This window comes from Miniopterus natalensis, chromosome 11 (assembly GCF_054644295.1).
Source record: "Miniopterus natalensis isolate mMinNat1 chromosome 11, mMinNat1.hap1, whole genome shotgun sequence".
NCBI lineage: Eukaryota > Metazoa > Chordata > Mammalia > Chiroptera > Miniopteridae > Miniopterus > Miniopterus natalensis.
Genome location: NC_142091.1, coordinates 77,168,553 through 77,192,812, shown reverse-complemented (window position 1 = coordinate 77,192,812; position 24,260 = coordinate 77,168,553). Strand labels below are relative to the sequence as shown.

At 61.6% G+C, this 24,260-nt stretch overlaps 2 protein-coding genes across 2 annotated transcripts; both read left to right on the top strand.

The window, feature by feature from the left end:
* The first annotated feature begins 284 nt into the window (after positions 1 to 284).
* SYT8 (synaptotagmin 8) lies at positions 285 to 4,086 on the top strand. Its single transcript, XM_087822314.1, is given in 15 exon segments — positions 285 to 534; positions 1,922 to 2,020; positions 2,121 to 2,159; positions 2,162 to 2,286; positions 2,727 to 2,780; positions 2,782 to 2,826; positions 2,934 to 2,991; positions 2,994 to 3,059; positions 3,062 to 3,090; positions 3,167 to 3,283; positions 3,366 to 3,471; positions 3,567 to 3,665; positions 3,668 to 3,687; positions 3,788 to 3,884; positions 3,887 to 4,086. Coding segments are annotated over 15 exon segments (1,338 nt in total). The 3' UTR covers positions 4,021 to 4,086.
* Positions 4,087 to 6,631: 2,545 nt separating this feature from the next.
* Positions 6,632 to 7,644, top strand: TNNI2 (troponin I2, fast skeletal type). The gene is made up of 5 exons (XM_087822466.1): positions 6,632 to 6,682; positions 6,780 to 6,908; positions 7,026 to 7,115; positions 7,226 to 7,402; positions 7,504 to 7,644. Exons 2-5 carry the CDS (start codon positions 6,786 to 6,788, stop codon positions 7,597 to 7,599), a joined length of 486 nt encoding a protein of 161 aa, XP_087678592.1. The 5' UTR covers positions 6,632 to 6,682; positions 6,780 to 6,785; the 3' UTR covers positions 7,600 to 7,644.
* The last annotated feature ends 16,616 nt before the right edge of the window (positions 7,645 to 24,260 follow it).

Here is a 24,260-nt window from a genome sequence, read left to right as displayed (position 1 = left end):
AGGCCTGCGGGGCCCTCTGAGCTTGTGGCCAGTATCCCGAGGGTCCCGTGATCCTCTCGGGCCAGCTTCCAGGCATCTCCGTGGTCCTGAGGGGACAGCCGTCAGCAGGCCGGCTCAGGAATCCTGCCTGACGAGCGAAACCAATCCCGTGACTCCAAGCCCTCCCCGCCCCGGCCCCAAGTGGGGCCAGGATGCTGGCAAAACAGGGCAGGGGTGAAACAAGCGCGCACACGCACACGCAGGAGTGTGCACACCCCTACACGCACACGCATGCACGCACACGGATGGAGACCGTGTGGGCCTCTGGGCCCGCCTTCTCCACCATAAAAATCCCCGATGCAGCAGCCTGGAGCCCAGAGTACACATCGGCTCCCCATAAAGGAGACACTGACTTGAAGCTCCACGTGGGGAGCGGGGGCCGCTCTGCCTCTGGCCTCCACCGGTGCTGCTCCAAGGACCCTGCCGGACCCTTCGGGCTCTCCGGCCAACCCAGGCCTCCAGAGGCCACCAGGGCACCCTGCCTTCGGGGGGCCCGTATGGAAAATGTACAGCCTCTTGTTCAGAAATGATTAGAATGTCAAGATGGCAACGGCAGGCATTAAAGGAAGCCCGGGGCCTCCATATCCCTTCTTTGTGCTCGGACATAGCCCCTGGAGGGTGACAGAGCCAGGCCTGGGAGGCAGGACGCGGGCCCTGGGCACCTCCCTCTCAGCGCTGAGGGGTAGTGTTGGCTCTGGGAGTGGGGCTGCCTCTGTGCGGCCCACCGGGGAGGGGGGCATGGAAGATTGTGTGCGTGGGGGGGCATCTCAGGACCACGGTGGGCTCCTGTCTGTCTCTCGGTGTGCTCAGCACCAGCTGGGTAGGGGCTGCCGAGTGAGAGGCCTGGCCCGGACGCCTGGTTATTTCTGGGGGGGGGGTGGCCTTGGCTGGGCCCCTAAGGCTCCTGTGGGCAGAAAGGGGAAGCCCCATGTTGGAGGAAGTGGGCCTCTTTGCTGCCAGTGCTCCCAGGAGGGTTGGGTAGCAGGATCTGAGCCAGAGAGAGTCGCCGTGGGCCTGGGGTCACAGAGCACAGCGTAGGGCACCCCGCTTGGAATCCTGGTCCCTGCGGTGGGTGGGAGGAGCCAGCCTGGCCAGGTGCGCTCCCTCCGCAGGCCCCGGGCAGGTGGCTGAGCCCAGCGCCCGGCCGCCTCCCTGCCCCCTCGCCTAAGGGTGGCGGATAGACAGGTCTGGGCGGGCGAGCTGCTGAGTCAGTTTGCAAGGAATGTTCTGACCGCTCCCAGCTACACCCGGTGCCTGCCTCCCCCCACCTCGCCCTCCTCCCCAGGTGCTCTGGCCCCGCGCCCGTACAGGGAACGCACCTTCAGCCCGAGCTTGCTTAGACCAGCTCCCACCCGCAGCCAGCCCCACTCCTCACTGCACCTGCTCCCCCGTGACCCCGGCAGAGCCCTGGCCCCTTGGGGCCCCCGCCGCCATGCTCCCAGGTCTCCCAGGTCCGGGCTCACATGTGAAAGTGCTCCTTCTGTGTAACAGTCGAACCACGTGGCCTGAGTCCGGCAGGGATGAGGTGGGACCCCAGGCGATGACCCCCAGTTTGGATTGAGGGGCTTCCTGCAGGAGGAGGCCCTGAACCGAGGGGGAGGCTCTGCAGGGAGGCCCGGGGAGGCCCGGGCTGCTTGGCTAGGGCTGGGGGCTGGGGAGGTAGCCAGGAGGCCGGGCCTGTGGCAGCTAAGCCGGCACTTTGGCCAAAGCCCAGCGCCTTCCTCCACTTGGCTCCACTCAGAACTGTCACCCTTGCCCACCCCAGGCTGCCTCCTCGCCCAGGCAGACCTAAGCTGGCTGCTGCTGGGCAGATGGGGGGTGGGCAGGGGCCCGAGGGGCCATCCCCACAGGTGACCCGGCTGCCCCGGCCATCTCCTCCAAGCCAGCAGGGTGGGGAGATGGGGCCCCCATAGTGCCCCAGCCCCAGTGAGCACCACGGCTGAACCCGGGCTCATTCCAGATCTCGTTGCCAGGATCCCCTGTGAGTTGTGGGACCCGGGAGGGGCTTGGGGCTGGCCCAGCTGGGTGGGGGGCAGCGCTGTCCATGGGGGCCTCTCAGGACCATCTCTGTGCCTACCCAGGGCCCCGATGGGCACTCGCGGCCATTGCTGCCATCGCCGGGTCCTCATAGTTTCTTGCCTCCTCGGTGTCCTCTGCTGCTGCTGTCGCCGAGCCCGGAGGAGGAAGCCCAGAGACAAAGAGGCCGTGGGCCTGGGCAGTGCCCAAGGCACCACCACCGCCCACCTGGTGAGGAGCAGGCTGCGGTGCTCCCGGTGCCCAGCACCCACTGGGCGAGTCCCAGACCACAGCTCAAGGCCCAGGCTCAGGGGCTCAGGGGGCTCAGTGTGGTTGGAGTGAGCTCGGCCCCAGGGCGGCTGGTCTGCCCCGTAGAAGAGGCCAGAGGCCATTCCAGGGGGAGACAGTGACAAAGACGGGCGGGTGGGACCAGAGCCCAAGCACTGGGAGTGCCAGCCCCAGGGCTGGGCCATGCACCATGGGGGCCACAGCCAGTTCTTGAAGAGGCGGTGGTGCCAGTGATGGACTTGGGGCCGACCCATCATTCCGGCCAGGCTCAGAGCTGAGCTGAGGGTGGGAGCCCATTTGGTGGCCTGGTCTGGGGGTGGGCAGTTAGGGTTCTGGTGGGGGCTTGGTCCCAGCGGCACTGGTCGCCGTCCCTCCCACCCCAGGTACAGCCAGAGGTGGACGATGTGGAGTCCAGCCCTGGGGGAGCCCAGCAGTGGGGGGCGCCTGCGGCTCTCCCTGGAGTACGACTTTGGAAGCCAGGAGGTGAGGGCCCCACTGTGCAGGCCCAGAGGATCTGCGGGCTGGAGGGGAGGTGCTGGGTGTGGGGCTGACCAGGGGCGGCCCCTGACTGAGCCACCCTTGGCTCCCAGATCAGGGTGGGCCCCAAGCAGGCAGTGGACCTGAGGGCCCGTGCCCCGGGGGCCACAGCAGACCTTACGCCCGCATCAGCCTGTCCACCCAGGCCAGGGACACACACGAGACCAAGGTGCACTCTGCCTCGTGTTCGAGGAGACCTGCTGCTTCCACGTGAGTCTGGGCTCACAGGCGGGCAGTGGGGGCCAGGCCAGTGTGGCAGGGGCCCGGCTCACACCCCCACCTGCAGGTTCCACGAGCGGAGTTGCCAGGAACCACATTGCGGGTGCAGGTGCTGGACTTCAGGTGCTTCTCTGGCCACGTCCTGGAGCTTTGGCATCAGCTGGGTCCACCAGGCACTGCCGAGGTGAGGTTGCCAACCCCCTGGCTTCACCCAGGCCCTGCTTGGTGTGCCAGCGGGGAGACTGAGGCCCTTTTTGTGCCCGCAGGCCCAGCAGATGGGTGAGTTGTGCTTCTTGCTCCAGTATGTCCCCAGCTCAGGCCGGCTGACGGTGGTCATGCTGGAGGCCCGGGGCCTGAGCCTGGGGCCGGCAGGTGAGAGCCACCCCTGCCCCTTCCGTGTGGGCAGATGGGGCCCAGTGTTCTGCTGTCAGACCTGGGATGCCCTCTGACCCCTTTCGCCTGCCCAGAGTCCTACGTGAAGGCCCAGCTCACGCTGAACAGGAGGGAGTGGAAGAAAAGAAAGACGTCTGCCAGGAAGGGCACAGCCACCCCCTACTTCAACGAGGCCTGCCCTTCAGCCAGATCCAGGTAGGCTGCCTGGTGGAAGGGGAGGGCAAGTCCTCACGGGGGGGGGGGGGTGCAATCTGACAGCTCCCCCCCCACACACACCTCTGCCTGTCCTGCCCAGAGTGTGGACCTGGTGCTGGCCGTCTGGGCCGGGAGCCTGGGGCTTCGGGCCGAGCCTGTGGGTAAGGTGGTGCTGGGTACCTGGGCCTCTGGTCAGCCCTGCAGTACTGGGCGGAAATGCTGGCCCATGCCCGGCGGCCAATTGCCCAGTGGCACCGCCTGCAACCCCTCAGGGAGGTAGACGGGGCCCTGGCCCCGCAGTCCCGCCTGCACTTGCCCTTGCCTGGCTCCTAAGAGCATCCTTGCGCCTCAGTCTCCCCGGACTGAGCTGTGGGCGCCTGTCCAGGCCACCCTGGGGCCACTGCAATAAATGCCTCCTCCCTTCACCACAGCTATGAGTCCTTCCTGAGCCCTCGGGGGCAGCGTAAGGTCGGGGCCCTGTCAGGGCAAGGAGGAGGCCTCCTCTCTAAACTCCTCCAGGCCCCGAAGCCTCTGACCAATGCCTGGCCCCTGGGTGTGGTGAAGGGGGCCCCTCCAAGCCCAGAGAGGACAATACTGGAAGTGGGGAGCCCCCCTGTCAGGGGGCTGCAGCAACAGAGGCAGAGTGAGGGGAGGGGAGCTGGAGATGGCATAACACGGGTGTGGTGGGCAATTGGGAGGCATTTTGGGGGGGTGGTGCTGGTAGAAGGATGGAACCCCAAGCCGAAGGGCTGCCACAGCTCCTCTCAGGGCCCCAAAACTTTGGGGCGGCGGCGGCTGCCGGGCTCCGCCAGCGAGCAGCAGGGGGCAGTAGAGGCCTTCGGAAGCTGCCGCCACCGGGGCCTCTGGGGGCTCAGCCTGGCGGGAAGGAATGCAGCTCTAATCCCCCACATCTGGAGGCCTCCACTCTCCCAGACCCTCCCCACGGCCGGAGGCGGGGGCCGCACCCCCAGCTCAGAGGCAGCCAAGTCATGGTCCTCCGGATGCCTCTGCTGGGTGGGGGCCCGCCTGGGCCCCAGCCCCTCGGGTCAGGGAGCGTTCCAGGCAGGGGCCCGCCATCCCCGGCTGAAGGCGTGTTCCGAGTTGTGCACGAACAGCCCTCGGGTGGGGCGCCCCGCATGGCTGCACGTCCACCGCACCCCCTCGCCTGTTCTGGGCGGGAAGGAATGATCACATTCCCACCCCAGAGACCCCGGGCCCGGCCGCAGGCCCAGAGGCCATTTTAGGGGGTCCAGGCCTTGCTCCAGAGCTGGATTGGAGAAAGGGGACATGGCCAGCTAGTGGCAGAGATGCCCCTGGGCTGGGAGGGGAACCGTGGGCTGCAGGAGAGGCAGTGGTGGTCCCCAGGAGAAAACTGTGCGGTGGGACCCAGTGGGGCCCAGCTCCGAGGGACTGCTCAGGTGACCCCTGAGCCGTGCATCCACCACAGCCCAACAGGGCCACACGCAGCTGCCCACGGGCTCCTTGCAAGAACCAGGAGTTTCTCAAGCTCGTCACTGATCCCTAAATAGAGCAACCCAACCTCGGCACCCCCCCCCAAGACTTCTTGGACTGGACGGCAGCATGTGGCTGGGCCAGACCAGGCGGCCCGGGCAGGTGGGAAGGTCCCTGTGCCCCCATTGGTCTGAGGAGGGCTCCATGTCCTTTCTGAGCAGGGGCCCAGCCTGGGGGAGGACATTTATACCCCTCCCCCTGGGCCCACCAGCCCAACTCCACACTGCCAGCCTGACCTCGCTCCCAGTGCAGCCGCCCGGAAGCTAGGTGAGGCCGGTGGGCCAGCCCAGGCCGGGGCAGGCGATACTCGAGCTAGTTCGCAGGAGGACTTCCCTGGGCGGGGGTCTGGGGGCTGCGGGTCACCACCAACAGCCTTCCTGGGGGGCTTCCCTGGAGCTGGGAGCGAGATGGAGACCCAGCGGGAGGTGGGCTGGGGTAAGGCGGGGGGCCCGGACAGTTCTCGACCACTAGGCCTTGTTTCCGGAACACCGGCAGGGGTCTTTCTGTGTCCAGGGACCCCAGGCTGAGCTGGGGAGCAGCTTCTCACAGGCACTTGGGCCCAAAGCCGAAGGAGCAGAGATAAAAATAGGGTGGCTCTGGCGGCCACCTGCGCTGGCCCGTCCCGCCCCGCCCTCGGGGACAGCTGCACACCCGGGGCCCCGCCCGGGACATATTGGGAACACTTTCTCCCCTTCCTTCTCACCCCAGGGAATTCCAAGATGCAGCCCCCCCCCCACACCCAGGAGGTTGAAGTCGGGGGTCGGGTGGCAGGGGGCCCGGGGAAGGTGAGGTGCTGCACCCCCAATGGCTCCGAGGCCCTGATGCCCCAACTTTCTCTCCTACAGGCTCTAAGCCCAGGACCTCAAGATGGGGGAGTAAGTGATGTCCCCAAGCCCAGTGCCCCTGCCCCCCCCTCCCACCCCAGGCAGGGGTCTCTGCCCACCCTGGCCTCCCCTGTCCCATCACTCCCACCTCATCACCGGTCCCTAACCTCTCTCTTCTCTCCCCCACCCCGCCCACCCTCCTGGGACAGTGATGAGGTGAGTATCTTTTTGGGGATGAAACACAGAAGGGATGGGACCCCCCCCACTGGGGTTAAGTCAGAGGTCAGAGTTTCAAGGCCCAGGAAGACACCGCACCCCACCCGGCAGACAGTGACGCAACAGAGGAAGTGGCTGCCGTTGCCTCACGGGGCAGGGGAAGTGGGGTTGTGGCCTGGTCACCCTGGAAATGGTTCTGTCTACTTACTACACCCCACCCCCTGGCCCTGCAGGGACCCCCTGCAGCCTCATCTTCACGCCCTGTGTGCCTCCTGGGCAGCACCTGGAGCCCCCCGGGCCCAGCTGTCCCCTGAGCAGGACGTGGCCAGGCGGCGAGGGGGCGGGATGCGGCTGGCCCGGCAGGCCCGGCCCTGACTCTGCCTCTCTCCCCTGCCTTGCAGAAGCGAAACAGGGCCATCACGGCCCGCAGGCAGCACCTCAAGGTAGGTGCGCCCTGGGGAGGGCCGCCCTGGGGAGGGCCGGGGGGCCCGGCAGGCCGGGCGGCCGAATGCAGCCCCTCACGCCCGCCGCCCCCCCCAGAGCGTCATGCTCCAGATCGCGGCCACGGAGCTGGAGAAAGAGGAGAGTCGCCGTGAGACGGAGAAGCAGAACTACCTGTCGGAGCACTGCCCCCCGCTGCACATCCCCGGCTCCACGGCCGAGCTGCAGGTGCCCGCCCGCCCCGCCTCGGTTTCCCCGCGGGTCAAGGGGGCGCGCAGGGGACCAGGGCAGGGAGGGCTCAAGCCTTAGGATGGCCACCCACCCGCCCGCTGCCGCCCACCCCAGGAGCTCTGCAAGCAGCTGCACGCCAAGGTGGACGCGGCCGAGGAGGAGAAATACGACATGGAGGTGAAGGTGCAGAAGAGCACCAAGGAGGTGAGGCCGGGGCGCCCCGGGGGGGGGGGGGGCGGGCGCGGGGGCGCGGGGGGGGGTCCCGGCAGCCTGGCCATGGCTCCCGCCCAGCCCCGCACCCCTGCCCCCCGCAGCTGGAGGACATGAACCAGAAGCTGTTCGACCTGAGGGGCAAGTTCAAGAGGCCGCCGCTGAGGAGGGTGCGCATGTCGGCCGACGCCATGCTCAAGGCCCTGCTGGGCTCGAAGCACAAGGTGTGCATGGACCTGAGGGCCAACCTGAAGCAGGTCAAGAAGGAGGACACCGAGAAGGTACCGCCCCTCCCCGCGGAGACCCCGTCACAGAGGGGAAAGGGGGCCCGGCCGGGCGGGCCACGGGGCGGTGGGCCTGAGCCTTTCCTGCCCACCCCCAGGAGCGGGACCTGCGCGACGTGGGCGACTGGAGGAAGAACATCGAGGAGAAGTCGGGCATGGAGGGCCGGAAGAAGATGTTCGAGTCCGAGTCCTAGGCCCCCAGCGCCGCCAGGCCTGCGGGCGCCCTGGCTCCCAGCGGAGCCGCCGGGGACGGGCCTGGGGAGCCGCCGGGGGCGCCCGCTCAGCACAACCGTCAATAAAGGCTTCCAGCCCCCTGACCGGTCTGCTGTGGTCTAGCCCAGCCTCTGCCCACAGGCCGAGAGCCTCTGCACTCCGCACCCAGGGGTCAGTTCCCGGGTGCTCCCCGGGCTTGCTCGGGGCAATCCCGACCCCTCAGGGTCTGGAGACAGGCAGCCTGAGTCATGTCTGAGCAGAGGTCCTCAAAATGAGATCATTTGTCGGTTTGCACAGCCATTATGAGGGGTCCTGCCCGCCCAGAGAGCATCTCAATTTGACACAAGTCCAGGCCGTGGCCGTGGCTGGAGTGTACAGGGTGGGAACTCCCACTCCTCCCAGGCTGCCCCTCCTCAGAGCCCACAGCCTTCCACAGGGGACACACGGGGCAGCCCTGCTCTGGCGGCCCTCCCAGTGTGGCTTATGCCCAGGGGTAGGGGCTCACAGGGACTGGGGACCGAGCTCCCCCCAGGGATGGAGGACAGGCCAACCTGGCCCCACTCGGCCCAGCAGGAGGGCTCGGGACTCCTCTCTGCTCAGCCCCAAGGCCCTGGCCCACCTCACACATCAAGGGACCGTGTCCCTGCCAGGCCGGATGGGGACTGTCACAGCAAGGCCGCGGCTGCCAGCCTCGCCGTGATAGATGGGGCAGCAGCCCGCCCGCCAAGGTCCCTTTGCTCAGATCTCTGATGGGGAGCCCAGGAGGCCATGGCCGGGCCCTGTGACGGAGGGGCTGTCGAGAGGCCCTTGCCCTCCGGAGGTCCCAGCGATTGATCTGCCGGGGCCGGAGACGGGGGGCAGCTGCCTTCAGCCTTGGCCGCCTCGAGGGACCGCGGGGCTTGACGTCAGCTGGCGCCCCGTGGCCTTCCCTGAGTCCCGCTCCCACCCGCTGCAGCCTGGGGTCCGGCTGTGTCCTCTCAATAGCTCCCACGGGCCTCAACCAGGTGACCTTGCAGCTCCGGGCCAAGCTTATCACCCTGGGGCCCCCTGCCTGCTGCCTGTTCCAGCCACCTTAGGGAAAGGCCAGGCCTCCGGGGACATCCCCTTGCTCCCCCCGGGGCCAGGAGAGCACAGATGACCGCAGCGTCACGGCCCAGTGAGTGCAGCCAGGCCCAGAGGCGTGGGGAGAGCATCCGGGCCTCAGGGCGCCACCTGGGGCTCCTCTGTGCGGGGCCAGAGCGGGGGGTGGGCAGTGGATTCAGGGGATGGGCTTTGGTGGCTGGAGCACCCAGCGAGAGAAGTGGGTACAGGAGTCTGGGTGGGAGGCGGGGTCCTCAGAAGTGAGTGGTGGGCAATGCCCTCGGGTGGGCAGGGGAGGGGAAAAGGCCTCCAAATGGAGCTGGAGGTGGGGGGTGGACACAGCCGCACGAAGCCCCGGGGCAGGGAGGGCAGGCTGCAGGGACAGGGGTGGGGGGGTGAGAAGTGGGGAGCGCCGGAGGGGGTGTGGAGGTGGAGGTAGGGATGCGGGCGGGCGGGGCTCACAGCGGGGGCGCACCTGTGCGGGGAGGCGCAGGTGCGGGCGGGGCCGCAGCTCTTTGGGCCCTGCCCCTGCGAAGCCCACGAGGAGCCCCCAAGCCTGGGTCCCTGACCACCCCCCTCCTCGGAAGGGACCGGGGCTCCCCGGATGACGCCGTGCAGGCCTGGGGCAGAGGGCCCAGGCGAGCCGGGCCTGAAAGCAAACAGGTGGGCAGAACCAACGGAAGTAAATAAAGGAAACCGGTGGGAGCAGGTGACAAGGACGCAGACCGGTGGTCGAGATAAAGCGCGGCTTCGTGTGAAAGGCGCTGACTGGGACACCTGTGCTGTGCTCAGGTGGCAGGAGGCCTCTCGTTTTAGCAAACAGCACGGCCACCTGGCCGGCTCTGCTCCCTCGTTGGTCTCCAAGCACCAGCTCTGCCTGGGCCCCGTGACCCACAGGCCGCAGCCTCCCTGTCACCCGGCTGCCCCGCCCCCTCCTCCTTGGCCCCACTCACTTCTCCTCATGGATCCGATAAGCTGCTGGGCCTCAGTTTCCCAGACTATAAAATGGGTGTGGAGATGGGCTTACCTGCCCCAAGGGACGGACAGGCGAGGCGGGACGGCCGGCACCTCCTGGGAGCCAGCCCCCTGGTCCCGGCCCTCTTGGTCCCACCATCCCCACCCGAGCACGAGGCCCAGAGCGTCTCCTGGGCAATTCCGCAGCCACCTCTCCCCACCGCCAGGTCCCCTTGCAGTCGCCTCCAGGAAACCTTCCATGAGCCCCCCGCCGACCATGGTGTCCATTAGCCCCGAGCACTCGGGCCATCGGGGCCTCCGTGACCATCCACAGAGGGGGCGGTGCTGCCTTCCCTGGCTGACGGGATCCCTGTGTCAGTGTCCTGAGTCCCCATATAAAGTCCCGCAGACGTCAGGTTAAACCACAGACGTGTACTGTCCCCCCGTCCCGGAGGCTGGGGTCCGAGATCCAGGCGTGGCAGGGCCGGCTCCCCCCGAGGCCTCTCTCCCCCGGGCGGGTAGACAGACGCCCGTCTTCTCCCCCTGTCCCCACACGGTCGTCCCTCTGCGTGTCTGTGTCCTGGTCTCCTCTTCTTATGGGGACACCAGTCACATTGGACGAGGCCCACCCTGGTGGCCCCATTTCCGCTCGATCGCATGTAGATTCCCTGTTTCCTAAGCAGGTCATGCTCAAGGGTCCTGAGGGGTAGGACCTGAATGTGGGAGTTCTCAGGGGACACCATTTGGCCCATGACCCTCTCGGAGACCACCTCTCTCTCCAGCCCACATGGTTGCTTCTCCTGACCCCCAACATTCTTCTCCTGGATCCCCAAACACCCTGCGCACTGGCTGCCTTCTGCCTCCGCCGTCATCCCGCCTCCGACCCAAGAGCCTTCCAGTTGCCCTGCCACTCTGCCTGGCCTTTGTCCCACCCCCAAGGGCAGCCTCTGCCCTGCTCTGGCCCTGGGACTCCGAGTGTTGACCCGAGTGCTGGCCGGTGATGACCCCGCCTGCTTGGGCAGCCTGGCTGGTGCTCAGGCCTATGACTTAGGACCTCGGTGCTCCGGCCGGTTTGCCCACCAGACGTGCTCTGTTCCCCCCCACCCCCACCTGCCCTGCCCTGGGTGCTGACCACTTTCCCATCCGGACTTTCTTCAATCACTCCCCCCACTCATCCCGCCCCCTCCCTGGAGTCTCATCTCTTGATGTCACAAGCGTGTGCCCCTGACATTGCCCTCCCTGGGGACTCACCTGGGCCTTTGAGGCCACCTTCCGCAGGTGCCCAGGTGCCCAGCTGCCCCTGGACGGTCTGTGTGAGGCCCCATAGCAGCACAGTCAGTGTCCCTCTGCCCCCTGCCTCGCACAGACCCCTCCCAGCCAGCCTGTCAGGATCCTGCACCCCTTGGCTCAGGTCCCCTTTGCCTTCCTGGGGTGCCCCCTGGCCTCACACAGAGCATACTCTGTCCTGACCTCTGACAACCTTGTTGCTTTGCTGGTGCATTAATCATGTCCCTGGACACTACAGCAGGTTTGGGGGCACAGGGACAGACAAGAGGAGGGCTCTGCACCCCACCCCACCCTAGAGTTTGGGTGAATGACACCAAGTGAATGAACGATGGGCACCTGTTTCTAGGGGTGACTCATAGGTAGGGCCCAGACTGGTCAACTTGCTGCCCGGGGGGCCCAGGCAGCCCCCCAATATGCACAGCTGGTCCCATAGTGGGAGAGAGGGAGGGAAGTGGGAAGAAAGGGCTGAGAAGGTCCCGTCCAGGGCAGCTTCACCTTGATTTTTTGAAAGATGTGAGAAATTGGAGCACAAACACAATAGTGGGATGGAGAGGCTGGGGGATGGGCAGAGGGGCTGATCAACAGCGAGGTGGCTGGGCTTCGGGGGGAGCTGAGTGCTGGGGGGCAGAGTCTCAGAGCACGGAGTGGTCAGGGCCTGACCTCAGAGGAGGACCCCCCTTCCATTTCTCTGTGAAGTGGGAGATGAGCACAGGAGGGTAGCCGGGGTGACCATGGGGAGCTGCACCTGCACAGCACCCTGTGGGTCCCCAGAGCCCCCAGCGTGTTCTTGACGTGGCCTCTGTGTGTCTCCATGGAGACAGAGTGCTCCTGCCAGACAGGTGGCTGCCACTCTGGCCCCAGCAAGTAATGGGAGCCTGTTTGCTGGACACACAGCTGGAAGGAGGGGCGTGCGTGTCCTGGGGCGGCCTTGACAAGTCTCACAGATGAGGGATTAAACAGCAGGAAGGCATTGTCCCTGGTCCTGGAGGCTGGATGTCCCAGATCACGGTGCCCCAGGGCTGGTCCCCGATGGAGCCCATGAGGGAGGCTGGTCCAGCCCCACCCCAGCTTCTGGAGGTTTCCTGGCATCTGTGGGCCTCCTTGGCTTGTAGACGTATCACTCTGGTCTCTGCCTTCATGTTCACGTGGCATCTCCCTGTGTGCAAGTCTGTCCCCAAATGTCCCCTTTTACAAGGACATGTTGGGTTAGGACTCACCCCAGTGACCTCGGCTCCACCAGCAGCAGTGACCTCTTTCCAAGTCAGGCCTCACTCGGAGGTACCGGGGTGAGGACTCCAGTCTGTGACTCAGGGACACAGCTCAACCCATAGTAGGAGGAGTCAGGCTGCCTCCGGGACTGTGGGTGAAGGACAGACGGAGGGAAGAGGGGTGCCCATCTGCAGGGCCCTGGGGTCTGGCAGATGCTTGGGGGTCACAGGCACCTTCTGTCTCAGGTGGTAAAGGGGAGTAGAGCAGGGCAGGTGGCTTGGGAGCTTCACCCCCCCCTCCCGGGGCCTGGAAGGACCCCGCTTGGTTTCACACTCCCCTGTGTCTCACTTGAAATCTTTTAAAAATTTTATTTATTTTTAACCCTCACCTGAGGACATACATAGAGGAAGGAAGGGAGAGAGAGAGTGAGAGAGAGAAACATTGATTGGTTGCCTCTTGCATGGGCCCCTACCAGGGGTCAAAAGCGAAACCTGGACAGGTGCCCTGACCAGGAATCGAACTGGTAACCTTTCGGTGCACGGACGATGCTTAACCAACAGAGTCACGCCGGCCGGGCTGGGGGACCAGAACCACGCCCCGGAGCTGGGGGCAGCCAGAGCGTTCTGCACACAGGGCCTTCGAGGACACGGCTGACAGGGGTCCCAGGAGGAGCGTCAGGGCTCCTGTGTGGGCCCTGGGACTCTGGGCCACCCGAGGGTGTCCCAGCCCCACAGCACCCCCTCCACCTTCACGGGCCTGTCACCCAGCTCCTGAGACTTGCTCAACGCTTCCTGGCGGCTGGTGCTCTTCTCCCTCCTCTCGCAGCAACAGATTAAAAACAACACCCCAGCCCAGGCCCAAACCTCAACCTGCAGCAGAAGGGAGAAGTGAAACCCGGCTGGGGGCGGAGGCTCGACCGCCGCCCCAGGAAGCGCCCGGCACCCAGCACACACGGCGAGGACACCCGAGCACCAGGCCCATGGCGGAGGCTCCCGGGCACCCCGGCGTCGAGGAGCAGGAGGAGCTCCTGGTTCACGAAGAAGGCGCAGGGTAAGGGCCGCAGAGGCCAGGGGCCGGGTGCTCCCTTCTGAGCATTGACGCGGTGGCCACACTCCACCCTGAAGTCGAGGCGCCACGGGGCACCTTCCTGGGACCCGCCTGACCCCGCGCGGGTGCCTCTCTGCGCCTCTGCGGCTGGGCCTCTCCGGGGAGAGGCCGAGAGCGGACCCAGGATGAGGCCTGGGCAGCTGGGCAGGAGCCTGGGCCTGGGCCTGGGCAGGCAGGGCTGGTGCTGGGAGAGGTGGGAGTGGGGTGGGGTGGGGTGGGGAGGACCCTGGACCAAGCCTGGGGACCTGACTGCTCCCCTTGGGACTCTCAAAGCCCAAGCTTGAGGCTCAGCTGAAAGCCCTCCTCCAGGCGGCCCCCTCTGTTGTGATGGAGGCTGGGGATGCTGGCAGGGACTCAATCTGATGCCAGGCAGGACCGCTGGTTGGGGTGAAATGTAGAGGGACAAGGGCAGAGGCTGTGTGTGGGTTGCTGGCCCAAAGTTCACGGGTGCCCCGGCTGCCCCCTAGACCTGGGCTGAGGAACCCCATGGCCCCAGGCCTGCTGGAAGCACCGGTGCTCCCCGGCCTGTGCAGAATCAGGCGGGAAGGCCCAGGGCCTGGGGGGAAGGCTGTCGGAGGGCAGGCACCCAGGCTGAGCTGCGCCTTGGGGGCCCGGTGCAAGTACCAGAGGAGATGGGAGTGGGCATGTTTGGGGACAGGTGGGCCTCCAGGGGCAGGTGGATGTCTGATGGGGGATGCAGAGCCATGTGGGGATGGAGACCAGCAGCCCAGGAGGACAGTCGGGCTGCCGCCCAGATGGGCAGGAGGGAAGGAGCAGGGCCCCAGGTGAGAGGGAGAGGGGGTGAGACGCCCCAAGTCCTCAGGAGGGAGATGGGACCTCCCAGGGCTGATCTTACCCGCCCACAGCCGCGGCCTGAGGGAGGACGGGGAAGACAGGGGACCCACGGGCAGGGACCAGGAGCCTCAGGGCTGACTTGCAGAGTGGATCCCGACCCCAGCTCCTCTGCTGGAGGCTGCAGGCTGCAATACCTGATGCCGAGCGATGCTGTTACTGATAATGAGGGAAATGAGGAGTGTCTGTGTGAGCGTGCGCAGGTGCGTGTGTGCAGGTGTGCCCAGGTGTGTGCGAGGGAGGGAGGTGGAGGCCGCCTCATACCTGAGGTCCCACACGGGGCTGGTGCGGGGTCTGAGGGGCCTGAGCATGGGGATGGGGCAGGAGGCTGGGCAGCGGCCCCTGGGGGGGTCTGGCTCAGGGTGCGTGTGCTCTGACACCCAGCAGGTGACTGGGGACAGCTGTGCCCGGCTCAGAAATGGCTCCTCACGTCAGCGCCATCCAAACCCTCGGCTCCCCTTGCTCCTTGGTCACCTCATGCCCATAGAAGGGCACAGCTTGAGCTTCCTGGCTGGGCAACCCTGCCTCCCTCCTTGGCCCATCCTTGGCCCCCCCCTTCCAGCTGTCATTCAAGCCGAGGGAGGGGGTGGAGGGCGGGCCAAGGCAGCCTCAGCCCAGGGAGCAGGAGGGGGGCCGTGTGGCTGAGCCCAGGTCGTCCTGGTGCCTGGTGCCTGGTGCCTGTCCCCGGGGGCTTGGGCTGCCCCTGTGTGGGGTCCTGAGCTGGAGAGCTGGCCTAAGGGACCCCGGCCCCTAGAGCGTGGCACCCAAGGGCACCTCCCTCCTTTCCTCCCCGCCCCCACGTGGTGTGTGTGCAACATGACTTTTCAGAACGAAACCAAGACTCAGGGTGTGGTGGGTTCTCCTTTCATGAGGTGACTGGGGGAACTGGGGGTTTTAGTCTGGGGGTGAGAAGTCCCCGCGCCCGGGGAGAGTGTACAGCTGGAACCCCCTCGGGAGCTCCCAGGTCTGCGGGGCCTGCTGGGCTGGAGTGGAGCAGAGACCTGCCCACTCTGCCCGCGGAGGGGCTGCCCAGGCCTCAGGAAGTCTCCCTGCAGGCCGGCGCCCTCAGGCTGCCCCAAGGGTGGGAACCCCCTGTGCTGCCTGGCCCCCAGAGGGCCCTCTCACCCCGTTGACCTCCCAGCAAGACCAGACACCACCTGGTACAGCAAGGGCACACGGCCCGGAGCAGCGGGCAGTGCCAAGGCCACTCGAGAGGGAGGGTGGAGCTGGGCAGAACCACCCTGGCGGTGGGCTGCTGGGGTGGAAGAATTGGGGGGCCTGAGTCCTGGGGGTCCTTCCCAGTCAGAGCGGGATCAGGCCTCGGGACCCACAGATAGGCCCCCTCCGCTCCTCCCCACAGGCCAGCTGTCTGGGGGCCCCGGGAATTTCCCAGGGCAGGGGCGGCTGAGCTCGGACCGGATGATGGATGCCTTTCCCCTCGTGAGGCTGCGGAGGTCCTGGCTTTCTCCCGTCCTCCATCTGGACCCCTCTGCATTCCCGCCTTGGGTGGGGAGAGGGAGGGATGGCCCAGGCCCCCGGCCCTGCTGACCTGGCTAATCGAAAACCCTTCCCCACACCCTTGCCCTCTCCTGAGTCCCATCTGCCTCTTCGTTAAACAGCCCTGGAGCCACACAGGGGCCATGCCCAGAGGGTCTAGGGGGGCTGACCTGGCAGACCAGCCCCTGCCCGGGTGGCATGAGGGCTGGCCCAGTGCCACTCTGCCCTCCACAACTCTACTGGCTGGCCTCTGCCTTGGTTTCCCTCAGAGGGTGCCGGAGCAGTGGGCCTGTGGGTGGCCGTGGCAAGAGGCCCCTTGGAGTCCTGGCAGCAGGGGGGGGGCCGACTCCATTGGCTCTGCTGTCCTGGGCTCCGAGACCCCAGTGCCAGCAGGAGGAGGGTGGGCAGAGTCCAGGGGCATGACCAGCTTCCAGGGTTGACAGCTGAACTAGCGTTTTCTGGACCAATAAGCCCCCTGAGGCCTCAGTTTCCTCATCTGTACCATGGGAATCGTAGCAACTGGGACTGCGAGCTCCGTTCCCATGCCGGACTCCCCACACCTTTCAGGCCGAAGTTGTCATTGCGGAGCCCAGTGAGGCGGCTCCTAGGACCCCCGTTTCACAGGTAGCAACGCTGGCTTCAGGGCCCAGGGTGGCGGACCAGCAGCGGGGCCGGGACAGGCCCGCACTGCCCTGGCCGGGAGAGACCGCTCCCCGATACTGCTTTCCTGCAGACTCTCTCTGGGGAACCTGGACCCTCTGTGGGTTCCAGGTCAGGGTGCCAGGGGCCCAGTAAGGCCTCGGGGGGACCCAGGAGTGGTTGGACTACCCCTTGTAGGTGTTCGATAACCCCACGCAGCATCATGACGGCTCTGCACCCAGAGGTGCCCACAGGGGTGAGGGTGGCGCTTCTGAGGCCCATGTAGATGAAGACACAGCGGGAAACACCCAGGGACCTGCCCAGGACGCAGAAATGATACTGGCCCCGTCAGAACAAATTGGTTCTTTCCAGAGGCGTCAGCCTCTCTCCAGGCCGGCCCCTCCCAGAGCCCAGCCCCCAGCCCTTTTGCGTCAGGGATGCTCTTCCTAGGGGCTTCCCGAGGGCTTCTTGGAGATCAGGGGCCAAGGCCACAAGGCAACCAGCAGGGGGTTTCCCAAGCTCCCCAACCCCAGGTTCCCGAGGCAGCTAGGGTCAGGGCCTCTCTGCCCATGACGAGCTGAGATTTGGAGGAGAAAGTACAGTCTGGGGGGTGCGGTCAGGGCCCCCTCACCCCTCCCCGGCACCACCTGGTGAGCAGGCTGGGGCCTGTGGGGTGTGGGGTTTAGAGGAGGTTAAGGGATTGAGAAAATCAAGCCTCCCACCTGCCGGCCAGCACAGCCCTGTGGTGCCTGACACAGGCAGATGGGGGTGGGGGAGGAAAGGCCCTGGCCCTCTGCTGGGGCCAGGCCAGCCCTGTCCAAACTCCATCCGCTAATTGCCTCCAAGCTGGGAAATTGGGACTTGGTGGGGTGGGAGTTGGTGGGGAGGGCCCACTGCCTGGTGCCCAGGGAATGCCTGTGCCCCCTCCCAGGCACCCACCTTTCTGCACAGGAGTGTGTGTGGGGGGGACCCTGGCCTCGCGGAGCAGGAACAGCCATCCCCCCACTGATGCCTAAACAACATGACCCCTACATGTCCTTGAGGGTCCCGTGTCCCTGGTTGCCAGGCACTGTGCGGCTGAGGGAAGGGAGGGGCCCTTACGTGGGGCCGTGCACATGCGTGCACACACATGCACAAGCAGGAGACCCGGCCTGTAGGGGTTAGAGTGGGGGTGACAGTAAGAGTGGAGATGGGGGTGGGTGCAGCCACTTCCCCCTCTCCCAGGGCCTTGACTTTCCCAGCTGCCACAGGGGCTGCGGGTGAGGACAGTGAGGGGCACCGGGGAAGGACACAGCCCTCCTTCCTACACATACCTGCCCTGTTGCTGGTTTTGCTTCTGAGGTGGCTCAAGGCTGCCTCCCCCTCCCCCTCTTCTCCCAGGTGCCTCCTCACAAAAAGAAATGGGGCTTGGGACAGATGGATCTGGCCAGCTCTTTTCAGAAGAATCTAGAAAAAAGCCTGCAGCCTCTCTCCTGGCCCCAGCTCCAAACCCAATCTCAGCGCATCACCACATCCACCGCCTGCCCCCCTGAGCCCCGTCTTTTGCTGGACCGAGGCACACATAAGGCAGAGGAGTGCTCAGCCACTTGGAGGCTGTTTCCTCTGTAAGTCAGAGACATTTCTCTCCCTGAGGTCACCCAAGAGCCACCGAAGCCACTAGCCCTGACCCACTCTCCTCCCTGCCATGGGCCCTCCCTGCTCACTGTGCCGTTTACTGGATGCCGCTCGGTGGGCATATATTTGTGAGCGGGTGTGGGTGTGGGTGGCGATGAGAATGCCTGAACGAGAGGACAAGTCTCTACTTCTCCAGTCCCCACTTAGGTTCTCTTGTGGCACTCAGCCTACTGGGCCATAAGGGTCTGCTCTCTTATCTTCTTGGGCCACAAGCTTATGAACCTTGTCTTAGTCACAAAAGAGAGAAAAAAGGAAAAGACTCAGTGATGGAGAAAAGTATGAATTAAAGAAAAGATGGATAAAGTGGGAAATAGGAACAACTGGATGGATGGATAGGTGGGTGGATGGATGGATGGATGGATGGATGGATGGATGGATGGATGGATGGATGGATGGGTGGGTGGATGGATGGGTAGATGGGTGGATGAATGGAAGGATAGGATAGGTGAGTAAAGGGATGGATGGGTGTGTGGATAGACCGATAAATAGACAGATAAAGAACAAGTGGAGGGATAGGAGAACATATGTATGTATGTTTAGATGACTGAATGGATGGATGATAGATGAATGTTTAGATCAATGAATGAATGGCCAGTTGACTATATGGACAAATATAGATAAACTGATGGCAGAAAGTAGAGATAAAATATGTATGGTTGACTTATGAAAGTAATGAAAATGGATGTATGTGACTTTGAGCAAATTACTTAACTAAATATAAGTTTCCTCATTAAAATAGTATACTACCAACCCCATAGGGGTTTTATGAGGGTAGTAAGGAAATCACTTAGAAAAGTCTCTGGCACATAATTCCTCATACATCTTAGCTAGCGGTGGTGGTAATGGTGGTGATGGTGGTGATGGAGGTGGTGATGGTGATGATGGTGATGGTGATGGTGGTGATGATGGTGGTGACGATGGTGGTGATGGTGGTGGTTGTGGTGGTGGTAGAAATAGCAGTATTAGATGGACAAATGGATAGATGTTTGGCAATATGGGTGGATAAATGGAATGATGGATGGATATATGAATAAATAATGGGTGGACAGATGGATGGATGAATAGATAAGCAGAGAGATGATATTTATAATATTTAAAAACAGGTACGACACAAATATTAGTCTATAAAATGGTACTTTAATCAGTGAAATATGTGAGTATACTAATATATTTACATTCATACATTTAACTGTTTTTGACCTGTGTATATCAAGCTAATTATCAGCCTTGGACAGATGAATGAGCAGGTATACCAAGAGATGAATGGGCTTATGGATGGATAGATGGATGGGTGGATGGATGGATAGATGAATAAATGGATAAATGGATAAGTGGAAGGATGGATGAATAGATGGATGGATGGATAAATGGATAGATGGATGGATGGATGAATGGATGAATAGATGAATGGATGGATAGATGGATGGATGGATAAATGGATAAATGGATAAATGGATAAATGGATAAATGGATGGGTGGATGAATGGATGGATGGATGGATGGATGGATGGATGGATGGATGGATGGATGAATGGATGGATGAATGGATGGATGAATAGATGGATACATGGATGGATGAATTAGTAGATGGACACATGGAATGGAAATAAGGATGGGTGGATTGGTAGATAGATAAAATGTAGACAGATAAATGACTAGTCAGATGAATAGAAGGTTATCAGGTGAGTTAGACATATGGGTTGATATGAATAACAGATGGATTTTTAGATGAAGAGTTGGGCAAGTATAGAAAGAGACAAATGGAAAGATAGACAGATAGTGAATAAATAGACATATGGCTGAGGCTAGATAAACTATTGAAGAGACAGAGTGATGAATGAACACACCTAAGTCAGGAATTTTGCACTCTCTGTTCTTTCACCCACCAATGGATATAACTGTCTTTCACTCTCTCAAGTCTCTTTTCAAATAGGGAAAGGCTGATTCCTTCCTGTGAGGCTTCCTTTGACTATTATATATAATATGTAAATCCTTTTCAAACCCCATATCCTCATACCCTGAATTACATTTTCTATAACATTTGCCATCACCTGATATAGTACAGTAAATATTTACATTTTTTTTGTTCCCACAATAATGTCAGCCTTGTGAGAGAGCAGGGACTTTGTTAACGCTGAATTCCTTGCACCTAAAAAATGAATACAGTAAGTGTTTAATAAATTTGTTGAAAAATATATGGATAGATGGATGATTATGTGAAGATAAATGGTTGCATGAGATATGGATTAGTGAATGGATGGATGAAAATAATAGTAACTAACATTTATTCAAAGTTTATTATGTATCAGCAACTGCTTTAAATGTTAGCTCCTTTGGATGGCTTAATGGGCAAATATATATAAGGAAGGGCAAACATATATGTATTTTTGCACAGTTGGATGCATGACTTGCTAGATGGAAAGATGGGTGAACATATGAGTGGATGGAGAGACAGACATATGAGTGGATGTAGGAATGGGATGGGTAAATACTAGAATATTTGGAGAGATAAATAAAAGTAAGGACAGAAGACTATTTGAAGAGACAGAAGGATGTATTAAAGAATGAATAGATAATTCACTGGTTGGGTAGCTGGGCAAGTAGATACACAAATTGATGAATGAACATATAGATAATAGAAATTGACATATATTGACATATATTGAGTGGTTATTATGGTCTAAATTGATGGATGACTAGCTGAATGCTTTGTCCAAGTGTTTTATCTATATTAAGACATTTAGGTAGATGGTTGGATGTATGTATGAATGTATGTACTTGTGTGTATGTGTGTGTGTATGTGTGTGTGTGTATGAATGGGTGGATGGTCAGATGGATGACTACTTGCTCAAAGAAGACTTGTAAAGGGAGATGGATGAACATGGGTATATATGCACTGATGGATGCTTGAATTAATAAATTGATGGAATGATATATTGTGTTTATATGAACAATTGGCTGGCTAGATAAATTGAGAAGTTGATGGATTGGTAAATGACACATGGAAAGACAAAGCTTTATAGAGAGAATGGATGAATGGATGGATGGATGATGGATGGATGGGTAGACAGATAAATGGATGGAGGGCACATGGATTCATAGGTGGGCAAATGGATGGAAGATGGATGAAAGATAAATAATGGATGGAGGATGGATGGGAGAATAAAGGAATGGATAAATGGATGGACAGATGATGGATGATGGCTGGATGGGAGGGTGGATGGACAGATGAATGGCTGGGTCATGGATGAAGAATGAATAAAGGATGGATGGAAGGGTGGAAGGATGATGGGTGAGTGAATGGATGGGAGGATGAGTTGATGGATAGTTGGATAGATGGATAGATGGATGAATGGATGGATGGGTGGATGGATGGAAGGATGGATAATGGATGGAAGGATGGATGATGGATGGATGGATGGATGGATGATGAATGGATGGGTGATGGATGGATGGATGGATGGATGGATGATGAATGGATGGATGATGGATGGATGGGTGGGTGGATGGAGGGATGGATGGTGGATGGGAGTATGGATGGATGGTGGATGGGAGGATGGGTGGATGGGTGGATGGATGGATGATGGATGGATGGATGATGGATGGATGGATGATGAATGGATGGGTGATGGATGGATGGATGGATGGATGGATGGATGGATGATGAATGGATGGATGATGGATGGATGGGTGGGTGGATGGAGGGATGGATGATGGATGGGAGTATGGATGGATGGTGGATGGGAGTATGGATGGATGGTGGATGGATGGATGATGGATGGATGGGTGGGAGTATGGGTGGATGATGGATGGATGGGAGTATGGGTGGATGGTGGATGGGTGGGTGGGTGGATGGACAGACAAATGGATGAATGATGGATGTAAGATAGATGGGAGGATGAGTGGATTGATGGATGGATGGGTGGGTGGATAAATGATGGTAGAGTTGAGGTCAAATACTCTACTTTATTGCCCCTGTTAGGACATGCCCTCGCTGTAGAACTATGAATCCTGGCCACTGCACTTAAGATCTGTTCTTGCCACCTCTTACTCGTCAGTACTTCTGATAGAAAGCCGTGTGATTCTGTTTTAAGTTCTTAGTGTCAGGGAATTCCCGTAATCCCAAGACAGCCCTCTCCCCTGTGGGAATATTTTTCCTTCTATTGAACCAAAATATGCCTTGGCAAATTTCATTCCTGGCTGTGACTAGGATTCCAGAACTAAGAGCAAGAGGCGAGGGGGTGATGGGCCGGTTGAGATGAGCGTGGAGCCCAGGCTCACCTCCTCGGGTGATCTGCTGTGTCCGGGCCCTGCTGTGCTCCCCCTCCTCCTCATTCCACCAGGGTCCTGGGGTCCCCACAGCTCTGGCTGGATGCTGGGGACAGCAGTGGGCACCGTTGCATCCACAGCACTCCCCACACTCTTAGCTCCTCCTAGGTTGTGTGCGGAGGGGGGAAGGGAAGATGCTTGGGCTCCCCTCCAGGACTGGCCACGGGACCCAGCCTGCGTGTGGGCGGGGGGATGTGAGCCAGACTTCCTGACCCCCGCGGCGTCTCCACCAGCAGCCGCCACCTGAGTCACTGCGGACCAGCTATGGGCCCACGTGGAATTTTTCCGAGTGTTGCCGCTGCTTCCAACACAACTGCCTTCACCGGTTTGCGTGTTTGCCCGCTTGCCGGCTTGATCACAGCCTTGCCCTCTGTCCATGCACATGTCCCCCAGGAGGGGCTGTGGGGCTGGGGGATCAGGCCGGCCATGGGCATAGAGGTGGCCTTTCTGGGCCGGTGCTGCGGTGGCCAGCTGTCGGTGGATCTGGCCTGTGGCTCTGGCTCTGCCGGGCTCTGGGTCCTAGGCCTTGGGATCCAGTCTAAGCCTCGATTTTCCAATCTGAGACATGGGCACAGTGGCGTCCACGTCTGGGGTGCTTGCAATGAACGTGGCCAAAGGGCAAGCCCGGGGTGGGAGACTGTGGGCCCTTTGTGACTCCCCTCGAGCGAGTCCAGTCCCTCCCCTTGTCCGGCCACTAGCCTCCAGTGAGTCACGGTGACTAAGCCCAACCAGAGAAACAATGGGCTGGGCTGCTTCTCTGGGGCCTTGGCCAAAGGGCCAGGGGCCACGGGCCGGCTGGCCAGGGCACCACTCTGACCTTGTGCCCAGTGGCCACTTCTAGGGAGTGTGGACACCAACCCAGAGAGGCCGGTTGGTGTCTTCCTCTTGGGGTCTCGCTGCTCAGACCTCCGGGTGCAGTCTGGGGGTGGGGGCTGGGGAGGGCAGCAGCCTTCCCATTTGGGGAGCAGAGAGGATCCCTGGGGTGCCCGGCCTCCCCCTTGAGGTGATAAAAGGAGCTGAGGGCTGGGAATAAACAAAGGGAAGTAGAGCACCCAGAGGGAGGGAGAGGAGGGAGGGAGGGAGGGAGGGAGGAGGGAGGGGAGAGGAAGGGAGGGGAGGGCGGGAGGGAGGGCGGCAGATAGGGACAGAGAGACACCACAGGGAAAAGAGGAGACAGGGGCTGCGTTTGGGACCAGGGAGACAGGGCACTGAGAAGGGAAGGTGCAGAGCGCCCAGGAGCAGGCAGGGCAGAGGAGGGCGAGGCAGGGGGAGGAGGCGGGCAGGGGAGCTGGACCCGAAACACAGATGCGAGAAGAAGAGAGGAGGGCCCGAGAGCAGGCCAGGCGAGGCCAGGCCAAGCCAGGCCAGGCCAGGCGAGGCCAGGCGAGGCCAGGCGAGGCCAGGCCAGGCGAGGAGGAAGGCTTGAAGGGGTGGAGAGGCAGATGTGGGGACCAGGCACCCCTGGAGCTCGGGGAGCAGAGGTGGTGAAGAGGGAGGGAGGGAGGGAGGCAGGGAGCAGCTGGCAAGGTGGCCAAGGGGATGGAGAGGAGGGCGCGGGAGGCAGCTCCTGCCCGTAGCAGGCCACCAGGTCCCACTGAGCCCGGCTGCTGTGCTGGGAGGGCTCCTCTCTGACATTTTTACTAGTCTGGGAAGGAGGGGGCCGTGGAGGTGGAGGAGACCGAGGGGGGCGGAGTAGGGGGCTGGGGGGAACAAAAGGGAAGCAGCTGCTAAGCCTGAAGGAGGAGGGGACCCAGAGACCCACAGAGTCCAGAGGCCCAGAGACGGGGGACAGAGGGGCACTTAGGCAGCCCGGGGACAGCCCACAGGGAGCTAGCCCAGGAGACCCCCCAGGGCCTATAGGGTCCAGGACAGATGAGCAGACAGAAGACAAGGGAGGGGGCACCGGGGCCAGAGAGACCAGAGCAGGCAGAGGAGGGGCAGCTGGCGATGGAGGGACAGACACAGAAGGTATGAGAGAGGGAAGGGAAGGCAGGAAGGCAGGAAGGAGAGAGGG

Bases quoted from the DNA above. Each gene is read 5' to 3' on its own strand.
- TNNI2 (XM_087822466.1), top strand. From the start codon at position 6,786: ATGCTCCAGATCGCGGCCACGGAGCTGGAGAAAGAGGAGAGTCGCCGT. The intron at 6,909-7,025 runs GTGCCCGCCCGC...CGCCCACCCCAG, and splicing joins GCTCCACGGCCGAGCTGCAG to GAGCTCTGCAAGCAGCTGCA. The intron at 7,116-7,225 runs GTGAGGCCGGGG...TGCCCCCCGCAG, and splicing joins TGCAGAAGAGCACCAAGGAG to CTGGAGGACATGAACCAGAA.